This window comes from Saitoella complicata, assembly GCF_001661265.1.
Source record: "Saitoella complicata NRRL Y-17804 unplaced genomic scaffold SAICOscaffold_25, whole genome shotgun sequence".
NCBI lineage: Eukaryota > Fungi > Ascomycota > Saitoellomycetes > Saitoellales > Saitoellaceae > Saitoella > Saitoella complicata.
Genome location: NW_017567016.1, coordinates 23,481 through 38,849, shown reverse-complemented (window position 1 = coordinate 38,849; position 15,369 = coordinate 23,481). Strand labels below are relative to the sequence as shown.

The 15,369-nt window shown below is 55.2% G+C and overlaps 12 protein-coding genes across 12 annotated transcripts; 5 read left to right on the top strand and 7 right to left on the bottom strand.

Moving 5' to 3' along the window:
- Positions 1-30: 30 nt before the first annotated feature.
- On the bottom strand, positions 31-411 carry SAICODRAFT_50308 (uncharacterized protein; the record flags this gene model as incomplete). Its single annotated transcript, XM_019168996.1, has 1 exon — positions 31-411. A coding segment is annotated over one exon (381 nt), but the record flags the coding sequence as incomplete, so codon positions are not given.
- Positions 412-711: 300 nt separating this feature from the next.
- Positions 712-1,517, top strand: SAICODRAFT_169404 (uncharacterized protein). Its single transcript, XM_019165724.1, has 2 exons — positions 712-970; positions 1,083-1,517. Exons 1-2 carry the CDS (start codon positions 859-861, stop codon positions 1,277-1,279), a joined length of 309 nt encoding a protein of 102 aa, XP_019021605.1. The 5' UTR covers positions 712-858; the 3' UTR covers positions 1,280-1,517.
- Positions 1,518-1,799: 282 nt separating this feature from the next.
- On the top strand, positions 1,800-3,552 carry SAICODRAFT_37053 (uroporphyrin-III C-methyltransferase; the record flags this gene model as incomplete). Its single annotated transcript, XM_019168544.1, has 2 exons — positions 1,800-3,416; positions 3,526-3,552. The coding sequence occupies 2 exons, from the start codon at positions 1,800-1,802 to the stop codon at positions 3,550-3,552; spliced, it is 1,644 nt and encodes a 547-aa protein (XP_019021604.1).
- A 94-nt stretch (positions 3,553-3,646) lies between these two features.
- On the bottom strand, positions 3,647-5,172 carry SAICODRAFT_31806 (WD40 repeat-like protein). Its single transcript, XM_019168017.1, has one exon. The coding sequence runs from the start codon at positions 5,116-5,118 to the stop codon at positions 3,745-3,747; it is 1,374 nt and encodes a 457-aa protein (XP_019021603.1). The 5' UTR covers positions 5,119-5,172; the 3' UTR covers positions 3,647-3,744.
- A 120-nt stretch (positions 5,173-5,292) lies between these two features.
- Positions 5,293-5,995, top strand: SAICODRAFT_9766 (DUF938-domain-containing protein; the record flags this gene model as incomplete). Its single annotated transcript, XM_019172121.1, has 2 exons — positions 5,293-5,330; positions 5,383-5,995. The coding sequence occupies 2 exons, from the start codon at positions 5,293-5,295 to the stop codon at positions 5,993-5,995; spliced, it is 651 nt and encodes a 216-aa protein (XP_019021602.1).
- A 294-nt stretch (positions 5,996-6,289) lies between these two features.
- Positions 6,290-7,141, bottom strand: SAICODRAFT_38795 (DNA/pantothenate metabolism flavo protein; the record flags this gene model as incomplete). The annotated part of the gene is made up of 1 exon (XM_019168601.1): positions 6,290-7,141. A coding segment is annotated over one exon (852 nt), but the record flags the coding sequence as incomplete, so codon positions are not given.
- Positions 7,142-7,442: 301 nt separating this feature from the next.
- Positions 7,443-8,646, bottom strand: SAICODRAFT_31804 (methyltransferase-like protein). The gene has a single exon (XM_019168016.1). The coding sequence runs from the start codon at positions 8,531-8,533 to the stop codon at positions 7,709-7,711; it is 825 nt and encodes a 274-aa protein (XP_019021600.1). The 5' UTR covers positions 8,534-8,646; the 3' UTR covers positions 7,443-7,708.
- Positions 8,647-8,916: 270 nt separating this feature from the next.
- Positions 8,917-9,876, top strand: SAICODRAFT_39062 (DUF171-domain-containing protein; the record flags this gene model as incomplete). The annotated part of the gene is made up of 1 exon (XM_019168607.1): positions 8,917-9,876. A coding segment is annotated over one exon (960 nt), but the record flags the coding sequence as incomplete, so codon positions are not given.
- Positions 9,877-10,065: 189 nt separating this feature from the next.
- On the bottom strand, positions 10,066-10,440 carry SAICODRAFT_9762 (uncharacterized protein; the record flags this gene model as incomplete). The annotated part of the gene is made up of 2 exons (XM_019172118.1): positions 10,066-10,233; positions 10,294-10,440. The coding sequence occupies 2 exons, from the start codon at positions 10,438-10,440 to the stop codon at positions 10,066-10,068; spliced, it is 315 nt and encodes a 104-aa protein (XP_019021598.1).
- Positions 10,441-10,831: 391 nt separating this feature from the next.
- On the top strand, positions 10,832-12,166 carry SAICODRAFT_40087 (general substrate transporter; the record flags this gene model as incomplete). Its single annotated transcript, XM_019168631.1, has 1 exon — positions 10,832-12,166. A coding segment is annotated over one exon (1,335 nt), but the record flags the coding sequence as incomplete, so codon positions are not given.
- A 205-nt stretch (positions 12,167-12,371) lies between these two features.
- Positions 12,372-13,145, bottom strand: SAICODRAFT_27446 (POZ domain-containing protein; the record flags this gene model as incomplete). The annotated part of the gene is made up of 1 exon (XM_019167031.1): positions 12,372-13,145. One exon carries the CDS (start codon positions 13,143-13,145, stop codon positions 12,372-12,374), a length of 774 nt encoding a protein of 257 aa, XP_019021596.1.
- Positions 13,146-13,394: 249 nt separating this feature from the next.
- Positions 13,395-15,247, bottom strand: SAICODRAFT_169392 (aspartyl-tRNA synthetase). The gene has a single exon (XM_019165723.1). The coding sequence runs from the start codon at positions 15,172-15,174 to the stop codon at positions 13,471-13,473; it is 1,704 nt and encodes a 567-aa protein (XP_019021595.1). The 5' UTR covers positions 15,175-15,247; the 3' UTR covers positions 13,395-13,470.
- Between the last annotated feature and the right edge of the window lie 122 nt (positions 15,248-15,369).

Below are 15,369 nucleotides of genomic sequence, written 5' to 3'. Positions count from 1 at the left end.
GATATCACGATGGGAGAGGGGGTAAACATACTGATCCAAGTACCACCCGCAAATCTGCATGTTACCCTCATTCTCATCCAAACACCTCGTGAACGCCTTCGAGTCCGCATCACAGCTCGTCGCACCGAAAGAGCTCTGCTGCTGCTGAACAGGAGCAGCCTGTGCAGGCGCAGCCTCAGGTGCGGGCGCACTCGATCCACCACCGAAGAGACCGGTGATTCCGGCACCGAGGGTGTGGCCGATGGTAGAACCGACAGCGACACCGGCAGCGGTGGAAGCCATGTTAGCGAACAAACCGGGGCCCTGGGAAGGTGCGCCCATGGTTGCGGGAGGGGGGGGAGGGGCGTGCTGGACGGGGGTTTGGTGGGCAGCGGTGGAGGCGGGGCGGGATTGTTGGGTGGGGGCGGAGCGGGCTGCGGGAGCTGGGCGGGCAGCGGGGCGAGCTGAGGAACGGGATTGACGGGGCATTGTTGTTTGTGTGGTTTGTGTGTGTTTGGAGGAGTGCGTAATTGGGGGTGTAGGGGACGAGGTCGTCTTTATTTGCTGCGCCCGCGCTGCGCCCATTTCGCCGACTCTGGAGTCGACACGGAGCGCTGGACTGTTCTGGCAGTCGGGGAAAGAACCTTCTACCGGCGAAACTCGGAAACCGTCTTCCAAATACCTTTCTTTCTGCTCAACTGGATCGTAAATCTGCACTCACTTCCATCGACCCGAGCTCTCCTTCAAGGTGCTTCTCCTGCCCCACCCGCATCCTCCCACTTCGGCCTGCATCCAACGCATCCAAAGCATCACGCCGACGAAAAATCAAAAAAGGGAACTTGGAAAGTCCGTAACCATACAAACAAACAATCACATACAATGCCTCCTCCGCCTTCTGCCTACGGTGCTCAGCAACCCTCTACTTTCGATAAGATGAAGATGGGAGCGTTGATGGGAACCAGTGTTGGTTTGTGTGTTGGGTTTCTCTTTGGTACGTCTTGTCGCCTCCCTCGGTCTTCTACCCAATTCCCCTGCCTTGCGCAGTATTTGGAGTCCGGGGAATGAAAATAGCGTGCAAGAGTTATGTTAACGTTCGTTCACAGGTGGCTGGAACCTCCTCACCAACGGCCCCGGCCCCAATGGATTCCTGAGATCATTGGGTAAGTCGATGGTCGGAAGTGCCGCGACGTTCGGTTTCTTCATGTCGATTGGATCTGTGATCAGAACACAGCCGGCGTTGACGAGTAAGGAGTGGGAGCAGGCGGTGAGGTATCCTGTTATTGTGGCGGAGAGGAAGTAAGTGGAGGGAAGGGAATGGGACGTGTACGATGAGAGGGAACTAAAGGAAGTGCATATTTGAAGTGATGATGATGGATTGAGAGGAGGGAAGGCGGGAAAGCATGAGCAAGATACCAATAGGGAGTGGAGGCGATTTCATTTATCAGAGCGATATGAACGATTTACAGGGACGGAGGGTGTGCATTCGCTACGTATACTCAATTCAATTATGGAGAACTACACCGATCTATCCCGTATGGTTGTCCGAGACTCCGTAGGAACAACCCCATCCCTCAACAACTCTGTGTTATCCCACGACATATCGCCTTCCTGATCTTTCCTTTCGTCGAACATTCCTTTAATTCTTTCGACTTGATCGTTAAATCGCGCAATTGCTTGAGCACGCTCGAGATGCGATAAGAGTCGCCTTATCGCTCCCAATTTCCTATCAGCGCACGCCCGTATCAAACGCAACCTCCAACACCCCTCGCTCTCTTATACAGTCTGATCCGCTCTCTCTGCCCTCTCCAATGACGGACACGATGCACAAACAAGGAATCCCATTACTCACTTCGACGAACTGTACGGGACAGGTTCATTTACTTGTGGGTTCGACACCGCTGATTGCCTCCCGGGCGACGAAGGTGTTGGATGCGGGTGCGGTACCGGTGTTGGTCACGGAGACGGCGACTGAAGAGTTACCGTATGATTTACGAAAACGGGTCGAGGAGGGTGTAGTCAGACATATTCAGCGAGGATGGGAGGAGAATGATCTACAGACGCTGGGAAGACAGGAAGTTGGTGGATGGGTCGATACGGTGTTCTGTGCTCTACCGCCGACGGGAAAGAGTGCGCAAAATCTATCGGTGGCGTGTAAACGGAACAGAGTACCGATCAACGTCGCCGACTCACCGAGTTTGTCGACGTTCACGCTACTCTCAACCCACACCGATCTCCCACTCCAAATCGGTGTCACGACCTCGGGGCGCGGATGCCACCTCGCTTCCCGAATCCGCCGAGAAATCGTATCATCCCTTCCCAAAGAACTCCCCGCTGCAATCGAACGTATCTCGACCCTCCGCGAACGACTCTGGCACGCCTCGTCGACACCCTCAGCAGTGGTGGCACCACAAAGCGAAGACGATATCGATCCCTCCACCCAGATGAACGAGCTTGTCACCGCTGCACCGACAGAAGAGGACGCGGATCAAGAGAAAGCGAAAACCCGGCGCGCGAGGTGGTTGGCGCAGATTTGTGAGTATTGGCCTCTGGAGCGAATCGCTGCGTTGACGGACGCGGAGTTGGATGGGATGTTGGCGTCATACACCTCGAACCCATCTTCAGTATCCACGACACCAGGGACGGAGGAAGCGATGGGGAAGAAAGGCTCAATCCACCTGATCGGTTCGGGACCGGGGAGTCCGGGGTTATTGACAGTCGCGGCCCACGAGGCAATCAAAACCGCAACCCTAATCCTCGCCGACAAACTCGTCCCCGCACCCGTCCTCGCTCTCATCCCTCGCCGCACACCGGTGCACATCGCCCGTAAATTCCCCGGAAACGCAGAACTAGCACAACAAGAACTACTAGACATGGGTCTCGCCGCCCTCCACCGCGGCGAAAAAGTCGTGAGACTCAAACAGGGCGATCCATACCTCTACGGCCGCGGCGGCGAAGAAGTCATCTTTTTCCGCGAGCACGGGTATGAATGCACAGTCGTCCCCGGCGTGACATCCGCGCTCTCGGGACCATTGTTGGCGGGGATCCCACCCACCCACCGTGGCGTCGCGGACGAAATCCTCGTGTGTACTGGGACGGGGAGGAAGGGGGAACCGCCCATGCCCCCACCCTACGTGAAATCTCGCACGACCGTATTCCTTATGGCCATCCACCGCCTCGACGCACTCGTTTCCTCACTCGTCACTCCACCACTCGACTCCCTAACCGCCTCCGCACCATGGCCCATGGACCTTCCGTGTGCCGTAATCGAACGCGCATCATCCCGGGACCAACGCGTCGTGCGTACGCGGCTCGGAGACGTGGTTAGGGCTATGGAGAGTGTGGGGGGGAGACCACCTGGGCTGATTGTTGTGGGGTGGGCGTGCGAGGTGCTTGCGAAGACGGTTGTGCCGGAGGGTGGGTGGGTTGTTGAGGAGGGGGTCAATTTAGGGGAGTATGAGGGGTTGGTTGGGGGGGTGAAGGATGGGGTTGAGGTTGGGAGTGAGGCGTAGGGTGGGGAGAGTGGGGTATTTGTTTGAGTAGATATAGCTTTCGGTCGGTATACGGAGTTTGTGATTAAGTCATATCGATAGCATTGCGCGAAAATACTAATATGCATGGACATTCATTATGATCATTACTCTGCACACTTCGCTTTTCACAAACTTCTGTGCACGACCTTGGTGATATCGGTGTCATTCACCCACTCCCACCATCTGACCACTCCAACGTTCATGGTTATATCATCACCGTCTATTGCGTTTATCCCTATTCCTTCTTCCCACCCCTCTCCTCAACAAACCCCCTCCACACCCCCTCCATAACACCCCTCAAATCCTCATAAGCCCCATACAACCTCGACAACTCCCCCTGCAATGTCTGGACTTGTGTCCGAAGCGTGCTTTCTGAGCCTTGTGTGCCGAATTCTGAGAGACCTCGTCGGGCTGCCGCAACATCATCCTCATCTTGGTCCTCCTCTTCCAGAATATTGGGTTGTAGCGACAATACCACGTTGTGCTCGTCGCGGTCTCGTTCGGATTGTACGCGTTTGAGGGGCTGTATCTGTCCCGTCGCCGTCTTTTTGGCGCCTCCTAACGAGGAGCCGGAGCCCAGAGAGGGAGGTTTCAGGATACACCACAACCCACTCACAGGTCCCTTGTGCGTCTTGAATTTCCGTACCATTTGGCGTGTCGCGAGGTCCCAGCACAGCACCTGGCCAGCGTTGTCTCCACTGACGAGGAGGGTTGCGTCGAAGCTTAGGGAGAGGGCTGTTATGGGTGATTCGTGGCCGGTTAGGACGTCGGAGGAGGTGGTGAGGGTGTGGATTGAGCCTAGTCCGCCGACGGCGCCGGCGTCAGTGGAGGGGTAGAGTGGGATTAGGTGGATGCTGCCGGAGGGGGCACCGGCGTAGATTGCGCGTTCGGCTGGGTCGACGGTCATTGCGGTAACTGCACCGGAGCAAACAAAGGTGGTCAAGCATTCTCCCGTACCGAGTTCCCAGACCCTAATCGTCCCATCCTCGGAGGCGGTATACAACCGTGGATGCGAGCCCGCGCCGACGTGGAGTGATGTTATAGCGAGGGTGTGGGCCGATAGTGTATGCACCGGTTGTATCTCGTCAGAGCGGGAGGAGGTGGAGGTGGAGAGGAGGTCTGCGGTACGCCAGACGTGGATTGCGGAGTCGGCGGAGGCTGTGATGAGGTGGGAGGAGGAGTGTGTCCACGCCAGAGAGGTGAGGGCTGCGTAATGGGCTTCGCGTGTCCAGACTAGATTTCCTGACGCGAGTTCCCAGAGAAATAGACGACCGGAGCCGGAGCCTGCGGCGAGGAAGGTTGAGCAAGGGGAGAGTGCGATACAGGCGAGTTTTTCGGGGAGGGGGATGCGTTGGTCGCACGCTTCTTTATTCCATTGGTAGACGTTTAGGATTGCTTTGTCCACCTGCGCTGCTAGGAGGTAGGAGGGGGAGACGGTGGTGCCGTGGAGGGGGGAACAGGTTGATTTGTAGGTTGAGAGGTGGGTTGAGGCGTGAAGGTCGTGGACGGAGATGAAGTGGTCTGAGGATGAGGGTGGTTGTTGGGAGGATGTTCCGGGTGGTGGAGGGGGAGGGAGGGAGGATGCGGAGACGATGATTTCGGTCAGCATTGTCGAGGAGATCGAGGAGATCGAGGAAGAGAGGGTGTAACGTCGACTTTCGAGGATTCTTGTGCGTGCACGTGAATCTGCACCAACCTCGACAAAATCTTATCGATCGAGGCTAGTCCGAGATGGGAAATACCTTGGGAACAGCACCGGTAACGTAGACTCCGAACAATTGTAATGTCGAACAGCTACCCAATACCAGACGACCGATCAGCGTAAGTACAGGCTCGCATAGCTTTGAAACGACGCTGACACCACTACCCACAGCTCCGCACCAGGCTCCGCAACCCGCAACAAAGTCCCTATCGCAAATGCTCTATACCCCCTCCTCTCCTCCCTCCCCCCCGCTTCAAAAATCCTCGAGATAGCAAGTGGAACGGGAGAGCACATCGAATACCTCGCATCTCTCTACCCTACTCTACAATTCTTCCCCACGGAAGCACGGATCGACATGCTTGATTCCCTACGCCGCATCAGTGAGCGACAGCCAAATGTGCAGAGGCCCCACGAACTACATGTCTTTGACTCGACACACTGGGCCAATATCGAGGAAGAAGGTCCCTTCGACGTGGTTCTAGCATTCAACCTCATTCACATCGGACACCCCACACTAACTCCACTCCTCCTCTCGCACTCCGCCCGTCTCGCACCAGGTCTAGTTCTCTACGGCGCATTCAAGATTGATGGAAGGTTTATGAGCGAGGGCGACAAAAAGTTCGATGAGAGCTTAAAGTCGCGGGATCCTGAGTGGGGATTGAGGGAGATGAGGGAGATTGAGGGGGAGGCTCGCAGGGTTGGGTTTGGGGCGTGGGAGGTTGCGGAGATGCCGGCGGGGAATTGGGTTGTTGTGGTGACGAAGGGGAGGGGTGGAGGAGATTAGGCATGTATTCGCAAATGTGTACTTATGTATGTATGTGTTATGTCGTCTATGTCAATATGGGTATCCAAAAATCCAGTTCGAATCACTCCCAAAATTGTTCCTGTATCCCTTTGTCCCTCTCTCTCCTCCTCCTCAGTCATCGTTCACACCATTCCCGTTCGACCCGGCCACCTCCTTCATCATCCCCTCATGCCTCCTAACAACCTCCGGAATAATCAGCGCCTCAATCTCGCCTTTTCCCTTCTCCCCTCCCTCGAGCCTAATCCAATCTTCCTTCCACCTTTCGTCTTCCTCCTTTCCACCCTGGCCGTTTTCTACGAAAACGACCTCCCAACTCCTGGTTTTCAAGAGGTTCCCGATAACGAGTCGATGTCCATACCGCCTCAGCGCCTGTTTCGCTTTCGCCAATAAAATCCCTGGATCGGTTTCTAGCTTGAACGAAACGACCAATGCCGGTGTCGGCGCCCACGTCGAAATCAAATGATGCAGAAATTTGGGTGTAGGCGAAAGATGCAAATTCAGCGTCTTGCCCCTCGGAGCACCAGTTACGGGCGTCGCCATACTATCCGCATCCCCACTCTGGATTTTGTGTTCACTCATCTCACTCGACGGCACAAAAAAATCCGAAACGGCAGCAGCGAGATAAAACACCCCATTCGCGCCCACGGGCCTCATACTCATCGCTGCTTCCCTCAACAAATGTAGGTATTCTGATACGGTCGTGAAGGGGATCATAAGCAACGTTCCTTCTTTTTGGGTTTTCTTGTATGCGCGGAGGATTGGGAGAAGTGTCTTTGCGTAATCATCCTCGATCTCGATTCCGCCGTCTGCGGTCTCGCTCATGTGTCCCAAGAAGAAGTTACGGGAGTGCGTGTAGTGCCGCGCAAACGGTAACAAACTCCACTGTCTATGCAAGAACACCACTGCGTATCCCGCCTTTAAAAAGTATTCCGCTGAGCAGGCTCCTCGTGTTCCGGCGGAGAAGTTGTCGAGGAAGCGGACGGTGTTGCGTTCGAGGGGGACGGTTGTGCCGCCGGAGGTGATGAGAACTACGCGACGATTTTGTGCGACGTGGGTGGAGATGAAGTCGTCTAATTGCTTTTTTGCTGTTGCGAGGGATGGTGGAGCGGGGTTTTCGGCAAAGTAGGCGTCGGCTTCATTGGTGAGGGACATTGTACTAGATGAACGCTCTGATCTGGCTGGAAGATGGCGGAGATTGTAGTTTGTAGAGAGTAGGTGGTTGGTGTGAATCTGATGGGTCGTTGCCCTGTAGCTGCCCTCGATCTGCCGAGAAGTTCTGGTGTTGGATTTCCTTCGGGTGGTCGGACGTACGAGTGAAATCATGGGCACGTGTTGCGGGGTGCGGCGGGTCAGGGTGGCCGGTACCGTATGTAGATCTGTTTGAATTATGTAAGCTGGCAATTGAGAGTGATTATTTGCAAATGGATGAGTGTTGATCGCTGTGTCAGTTTCTTGTCTATCGCAGATTCTTCAACGGAGGGCTATCTATGCTATCACCGTCCACTGATGCCACGTTCTATCCGGATCATTGACGTTGATCTCTCGTCCAAGATGGCACGTCCGCCTTGAGTTCCGTCCGTTTGTCCATCACGGTACATGCTGCTCCTCACGCGCTCGGTGGCTCGCCGGCTGGCTTTTGCGTGCCTCTTTCTCTTCCTGCCTAGCCTTTTCGTCGTAGTCTTCGTCTGATCCCTACTTCCTCCTCCAAACCCCCTGCAAAAAACTCCTCTCCATAACCAACTCCCTCTTCCGATTCTCCACCTCGATCCCCTTCCTCTCCAACACTTCCTCCACAAATTCCCCACACTCTTTCATCGCGCCCCTCAGATACTCCTCCTCGAAAAAGTAAGACATCGTCGAGTCCCCCCTAACATAAAGGTTCGAGTCGAGTTTCGGGATTTCTTTCTGGGAGAGGAAGCGGAGTTGGGCGAGGTCGTTTGTGGCATAATCCCGAAAGATAAGGGTCCCGTTCGGCTTCATCACGCTCGCCAAGTTCTTGAGGGTTTCCACATGCAGTTCTGGCGGTATAGCAGACAACACAAAAATACAACTCAGCACATCGATGCTCTGTGGTGGAATATGCTCCACCAACGCCTCCCGCGCAATATCACAAACAAACGCCCGACACCTCCCCTGCCCCCCCTCATACCCCGGATTCGCCTTCACGAACTCCACCGCCCTCCGCGAGAAATCACAACACCACATCGTCAATTCCGGATTCCTCTCCAAAGCCGGAAATGCCATATTCCCAACTCCACAACCTACCTCGAGCGCGACGATGGGCCCCGAGGAGAGAATAGAGGAGAATTCGCGGTCGAGCCAGTGACGGTCGCGGAAGAAGTTTGTAGTGTTGCGTTTGTAGAATAGATCCCAATGTTTTGCGGCTTCGGATTTGTATTTGGAGATCCAGAAGGGTTTTAGGGGGGGTGCGAGGGCGTCCAGCTCTGTCGCCTGTTGTTCATGATCAGGTGTTTCGGTCGCAGGTGTGGAGTTTGGTGGTCGTGCGTCTGATGACATTGCTGTTACAGGAGATCGAAATCGAAGAGGGAGGGTATGGGGGGTTCGAGGGCCGACAAAATAAGGTTTGCGACTCTGGTGTATTTTTAGAAGTGGGCGGTCGTGGCGCAGCAACTTTTTCCCCCAAACTCCTCCTCCTCCTCCTCCTCCTTCTTGATCCATACACAGCCATGGCAGACAACTGGGCAGAAAACAAAAAACGCAAACGCACCTTCGAGAACAAAGGCCCCCTAGGCCCAGGCTATGATCGCGACGGCCCCCGCGACCGGCCCCACTTCAACAACGGTCCCCGCGACGGCCGTCCCCACAACCACAACTACAACCACAGCGGCGGCCAAGAACGCCGCGCCCCCGGTAACGAAAAATTCGGTAACAGAGGTCCCTTCAAACCCGGTCCTCCCCGAAAATACACCGTCTCCGTCGCGCTCCCATCGAGTCTCGTCGCTTCCGCCCAAACCCCCGAATTGAAAACCATGATCGCAGGATATGTCGCCAGGACGTTGGCCATCCATAATGTCGATGAGGTCATTATCTATGACGAGAACCCTGGGTCCACGAACCTCGCTTTCGACGACACTAATATCGATCACGAGAGAGAGGGTCAGGGAGGTAGAGAGACTCCTGGGGTTTTCTTGGCGAGGATGTTGCAGTGGTTGGAGACGCCATCGTATATGCGCAAACTCCTCTTTCCGATGGACCACGCACTTCGATTCGCGGGGTTGTTGCCAGCGTTGGAGATGCCGCACCACCTCCGTCTCGAGGAAGATTCACCCTACCGCGAAGGCCTCACAATCGAGCCCTCTGTCGAATTTCCCGCTCCCCAAAACGGGGGAACATTGGTCGACGCAGGTCTTCGCCGCAAAGTCGTGATTGGGCGGAAAATCAAACCGGGGGTGCGGGTGACGTTACAGATGAAGCGTGTCAAGGGCGGGCGGGATAAACAGTATATCGAGGCAGATGTCGTTCCACCCTCCGCGCCACGCGAGAAAATGGGGTTGTATTGGGGGTATGGAGTACGTATGGCTACTTCCATCTCGGGCGTATTCACCGAATCTGCGTTTGCGGATGGGTATGACCTCACCATCGGATTCTCCTCCGTCTCGTCCAGCACTACACCTCTCTCCTCAATCTCCCCCTCCTCGGAGAAACTTGCAGACAAACAATTCGAACATTTGTTACTCGTGTTTGGTGGGATGGGCGGGGTTGAGGCTGCTGTCGATGCGGATCCGGAGTTGGGGTTGAGTGGGGATGATTGTGGGGAGTTGTTTGATTTGTGGGTTGATCCTGTGCCGGGGATGGGGGTGAGGGGGGTTAGGGCTGAGGAGGTGCTTGGGGTTGGGTTGGGGGTGTTGAGTGGGGTTCTCAGGGAGAAGGGGAAGTTGGTTGAGGTGAAAGTGAAGGGGAAGGGGAAGTAAGGGTTAGGGGTGGACGCGATACCTTAGGCAGGCAAAGAGAGTTCGAGTTGTGGTGTATCACGTGCAAGTATACGGTACATGTTCATGTTCATTGCTTCATCAGTTGTAAATGCTTCCTCATCGAGGCGGACACCCACCACTCCCATACTCCGGCCCACGTACATCATCAACCCTCCCAATTCTCCTTCCGCTGCCACTCCCGCCGTTCATACTCCTCCCCGAACTCCATCCACCAACCGTCCCGCCCCTCGACCGCGACCCAGCGGCCGTAGACTGTGGATTAAGCTGTACACCCACCAATCAGTATCATCGCCTATGGCTACTAGGTACACAAAGGATGTCTACCGAGAAGAGTGAACGGAAATACAAGTACACGAACGATAGGATCGCACAGATGACGCCATAGATGCGTTTGTGGAGGGGTTTTGTGGTGGTGAGGGAGCCGGAGGAGGAGATGTAGGTTGGTTGTGTTGGGGTGGTCTTTGAGGACATTCTCAATGTTGTCGGGAACAACCTATGAATCGAGTGGTGGTTGGTGGTTGGTGGTTGGTGGTGTATGGGATTGTCCGGCGTGCACGGCCTCATCTTCCCCACACTTCGCGAACCTTAATCCTTCGGCGCTCGGGTAAGTCCTCGGGTAAGTCCACTCGATAACCTCCTCGAAATACCGTCGAACATTACAACAGATGGCATTACAATGGACGGGACAACGTCGACGGCGGATCAGTATAGCCGCGACATGAAGGACGTCGACACAGTTGCAACAACGGCAGATGTCAAAGGACGGCTAGATGAGGAGAAGGGTCGAATATCATTCGAGGTGGTCGATGCGGAACAAGCTCTGGCTCCCGAAGCGGACCAACCATTCACTTCCGCCCTAGCTTTCACCTGCCTCGTCGCCTCGATCGGGAGTTTCCAATATGGTTGGCACGCCGGGAGTACATCGATTGTGATGGACGTTATGCGCTGTTCAGCCTCGGATCCTAACTCTTCACACACCTTATCGAGTTGTTTAAACATGAACACGGACGTGTGGGCATTCTTCAATGCATCTTTCGCATTGGGCGGGTTATTCGGTGGTATCGTCGCGAGTCTGTTCATGGGGCGAATGGGCCGAATACAGGCATGCCACATATGCAACGCCCTCTTCGTCATCGCCGCGCTCCTCCTCTCCATAGCCCCGCACCCTGCCGTCCTCACCCTCGGCCGCTTCATCGCCGGTATTGCCGCCGGCGCACAATCAAGTATCGTACCAACCTACGTCGCCGAGATATCACCACCCAAATGGCGTGGTGCGTTGGGGTGTTCGTTTGGATTCCAGCTTAGTACGGGAGTGCTTGTTGCGCAGTTGTTGAGTATTGTGCTGAATTTTAGGCCGGGGTGGAGGGTGTTGTGTGGTTTGACGGGGGTATGGGCGGGGGTGATGAGTGTGGGGTTTTTGTGGTGTCCGGAGGGACCCAGGTATCTAGTCATGAGTGGGAAGAGGGAGGAAGCGAGGAGAGCATTGATGCGGCTGCGAGGATCGGATCCAGTGGGTGTGGAGGGGGAGTTACAAGCCATTATCCGCGGTATCGAAGCTGAACAGTCTGGGCGGGAGGACAGCAAGACGCTGTCGTTGATGGGTATCATGCGTTCGCCGGTGCTGCGGAAACCGTTGTTTTTGGCGGGAATGATTCACCTTGCTCAGCAATTATCGGGGATTAACCCGATCGTTGGGTATGCCGCGCAACTATTCTCGCGCTTCATGGCGCCCTCGACAGCGATGTGGTTAGCTGTTGCATTGACGGGGTGTAACAATATGGGCATTGTCGTGTCCTCAACACAGATGAATCGGGTTGGGAGGAGACGCTTTTTCTTGATTTCTGTGACGGGCATGGCAGTGTCGATAGGGCTGGTTGTCATGTTTGCACAACTGAACAAGAACGCTGCAGCAACGGTCCTTCTTCTCATCGCCATCTGTTTCTACGCACTCGGCCTCGGTCCAATCCCCTGGCTCATTACCTCCGAGCTCTTCCCTGCAACAGCTATTGGCTCTGCGTCATCTTTTGCCGCAACAGTCAACTGGACGTTCAACTTCGTTCTCACGTACGCGTTTGCTGATATGCAGAATGGGATGGGTAATTGGAGTTTGTTGGTGTTTGCAGGAGGGTTGATGGTGGTTGGGGTGGTTTTGGGAGGAACGATGCCGGAAACTACGGGGAGGGGGGTTGAGGAGGTTGTGGAGGGGTTTAAGGGGGGTTGGGGGGCGAGAGGGGTGAAAAGACTTTAAGAGGGGATGGTGACATGTGCTTCATATGCTTCGCATCCGCATCTGTCACTTAGACATCCATAAGAGAATCACGCTATTGATGGCTAACTCTCTATTCTTGGGAACTGCTTCCCACAGCCTATATACAGCAATTTCATATCAAAATGGTAACGACCTAGAACTCAAGCGGCCTGGGAGGAGCATCCATCCCCGTCGTCAAATGCGGCATCCTCTTCCCTCTCTGCATAACAGCAACCCTAATATTCAAATTCTCCTCACCCTCATACCTCAACCCCAACTTTTGCCCTCCCTGCCAATGCCAGCACCACCCCTCCTCATCAACCGCACTCAAGCCCTCGTAGTGAAAGACATCGGGCCGGGTGCTGTGCCAGTCTTTTGAGTCGGCCCAGTTGATGGAGTCTTTGATGTGGTAGTAGACGTACTCTGAGTTGACCCAAGAGAAACCAGTGGTGGGAGAAATCGTGAAGAGCGAGTGGGAGGGGAAGACAGGGTGGCGGAGGAGGCATTTTCTTTCAATGTAGTTGTGAGGGGTGTCTTCCCTCGTCTGAATGATCCATAACTCTTGCTGATGGAGGGTCGCGAAATCGACCACATCTGAGGCCCCAGCAGAACCAATCGGTGAGGCAAGCGCCGTTGCCTCTTTCTTGAGACCGTCGATGGCAAAGAAGTCAGCTTCGGACGCGATGGCGGAGGCTGTGCAGTGGGGCGGAAGTTGTAGTTCGCCGGAGCGGAGGTAGTTCAGAACCACCTTGAACCTCTCAGGATCGCGGTCGATGAAGATCGCACTGTTGGCAGAGCCAAAGTTCTCGTCGGTTGAGAAGTGTAGAAGGCGCGGGAAGAAGGAGTTTGAGGCGTTATGGAAGGTAAGTGTTTCGTAGGTGGTCTTGAAGCTGGTACCACCGACGTCGAGGTGGACGATCTGGGACATCGTGAGTCGATCCTCTGGTGAAAACTGGCTGCGGTAGGTTTGAGAGATGAGAATCTGTTCGAAGAAGAAAGGATGGGATGTGGGAGATAAATATCGAAAAGGGTAGTCGTGACGTCGGTGCGGTGGGACGGCAGCGTGCGAACTGGAATGCCGCAAACGGGAATTCCTACACCACACTAGCGGGACGGCCAACCTGATATATAACCCTAAGTACAAAATCAAGATCACGCTGGAACAAGGACAGATGAGACTCTGCGGAATGCTATTATATTATTTTCTATCATCTGCATAATCCTACATCGTACCCTTTTCCTTCTCGCTCTACTTAAGGAGTCAAACGCCTGGGGTCCCTAGGGAACAGAGACGCCCTCCTAATGTTCTCCAATCCGAGGTACAAGAAAATGACACGCTCCAATCCAATACCTCCTCCAGCGTGCGGTGGCGCACCGTACTTGAACGCGTCGATGTAGTCCTGCAACGTGCTGGGGTCAACACCCATCTCCTGAATTCTCTGTGCAAGGTACGCAGGGTCGTGGATACGCTGAGCACCGGACAAGATCTCCTGTCCACGCATGAAGGCGTCGTAAGAATTGGAGTACTCGGGGTCGTTGGGGTCGGGCATAGTGTAGAAGGGACGGACGGCGAGAGGGAATTTGTCAAGGATGTAGAAATCGGTCTTGTACTTTTCGCGGACGAGGGCACCGAGGGTCTTTTCGTGCTCGGTGGAGAGGTCCTCGAGGGGGGAAGCGTTGACACCGTTGTCGTTGAGGAGCTGGATACCCTCCTTAAAGGTAAGGCGGACTGGGGTCTCGGGGAGGAGGAAGTCCTCGACATTGGGGAATTGCTTGCGGATGGTAGCGATCTCGGCGGAGAAGCGCTCCTTCAACCCACGGAAGATGGCAAGGAAGAGACCCTCGATCACGTCGACAGCTTCGTGGTAGTGCTCCTCGAAAGCCATCTCGAAATCGAGACCGATGAACTCGGTCATGTGGCGGGGGGTGTTCGAGTCCTCAGCACGGAAAACAGGTGCGATCTCGAACACACGCTCGTAGTCGGCTGCGATGAGCATCTGCTTGTAGAGTTGGGGAGACTGGGCGAGGTATGCGTTACCCTTGAAGTAGTTCATCTTGAAGACGTTAGCACCACCCTCAGAGGCAGCGGCGATGATCTTGGGGGTGTGGATCTCGACGAAGCTCTGGGAGAGGAGATATTCTTTAAAGAGTTGGCAGATGCCGGAGGAGATGCGGAAGATAGATTGGTTGGTGGTGGTGCGGAGGTCGACGACGCGGTTGTTGAGACGGGTGTCGAGACCGACCTTGGGGAGACCGAGCTCGTCGGCAGCTTCGTCAGAGCGCTGAGCATCCTCGAGCTGGAAGGGAAGTTGAGGGGCGGCCTCGGACATGACGTAGATCTTAGAAACGTGGACTTCGGCGTCCTGGATGGAGGTGGACTTGATGGTCTCGGCGGTCTTCTTGACAACACCGTGGACGAGGACAATGGACTCGAGGTTGATGGAGCCGGTCCACTTGATCATAGGCTTAGAGATGGTCTCCTTGTTGGCCTTGACGAGGGCCTGGATGGTGTGTTGCTGCTGACGAAGAGACAAGAAACACATGGTGTTACCCTGCAACCGGGAAGTGTGGACACGAGCACGGATGACGACCTCCTCTCCGTCGTTCGCACCGCTGATCTCGGCGAGTTGAGCACGCTTGGTGCCGGAACGGCTGGTAGATTGGTTCATAGCCTGCTTTCCGTAGTTCTCCTTCGCAAAGTCCTCGGCGGCTTCCTTGGCGGCACGCTCAGCGGCCTGCTTGGCCTCCTGCTCCTTCCTCTTCCTTTCCTTCTCGGCCTTCTCCTGCATCTTCTTCAACGCCTTCTTGGAGAGGGGCTTGCCGTCCTCACCGAGGACAACGGGCTCAGCACCTTCAGCAGGAGCATCGGCAGTCGCGGGAGCGGAGGGAGCAACGGCGGCGGGGGCCTCAGAGACGGAGAGATTTGCGGTCTGCTCGGCGAGTTGCTCAGACATCATATGGTTCTGCTCGAGGGGGATCGAGGTGCGGGAAGTCTATAACTTTTGTGCGGAGCTCGGTACAGGCAGAGTAAGGTCGAAGGGTAAACGCTCTATGTAAGCCCCTGGCATCCCATGCCTGCACATCGCGCGTGCACTCCCTACATCTTTTCCCATTTTACAACCTCTTTCCCTGCCCCAAGAAAGGGGAGTTTC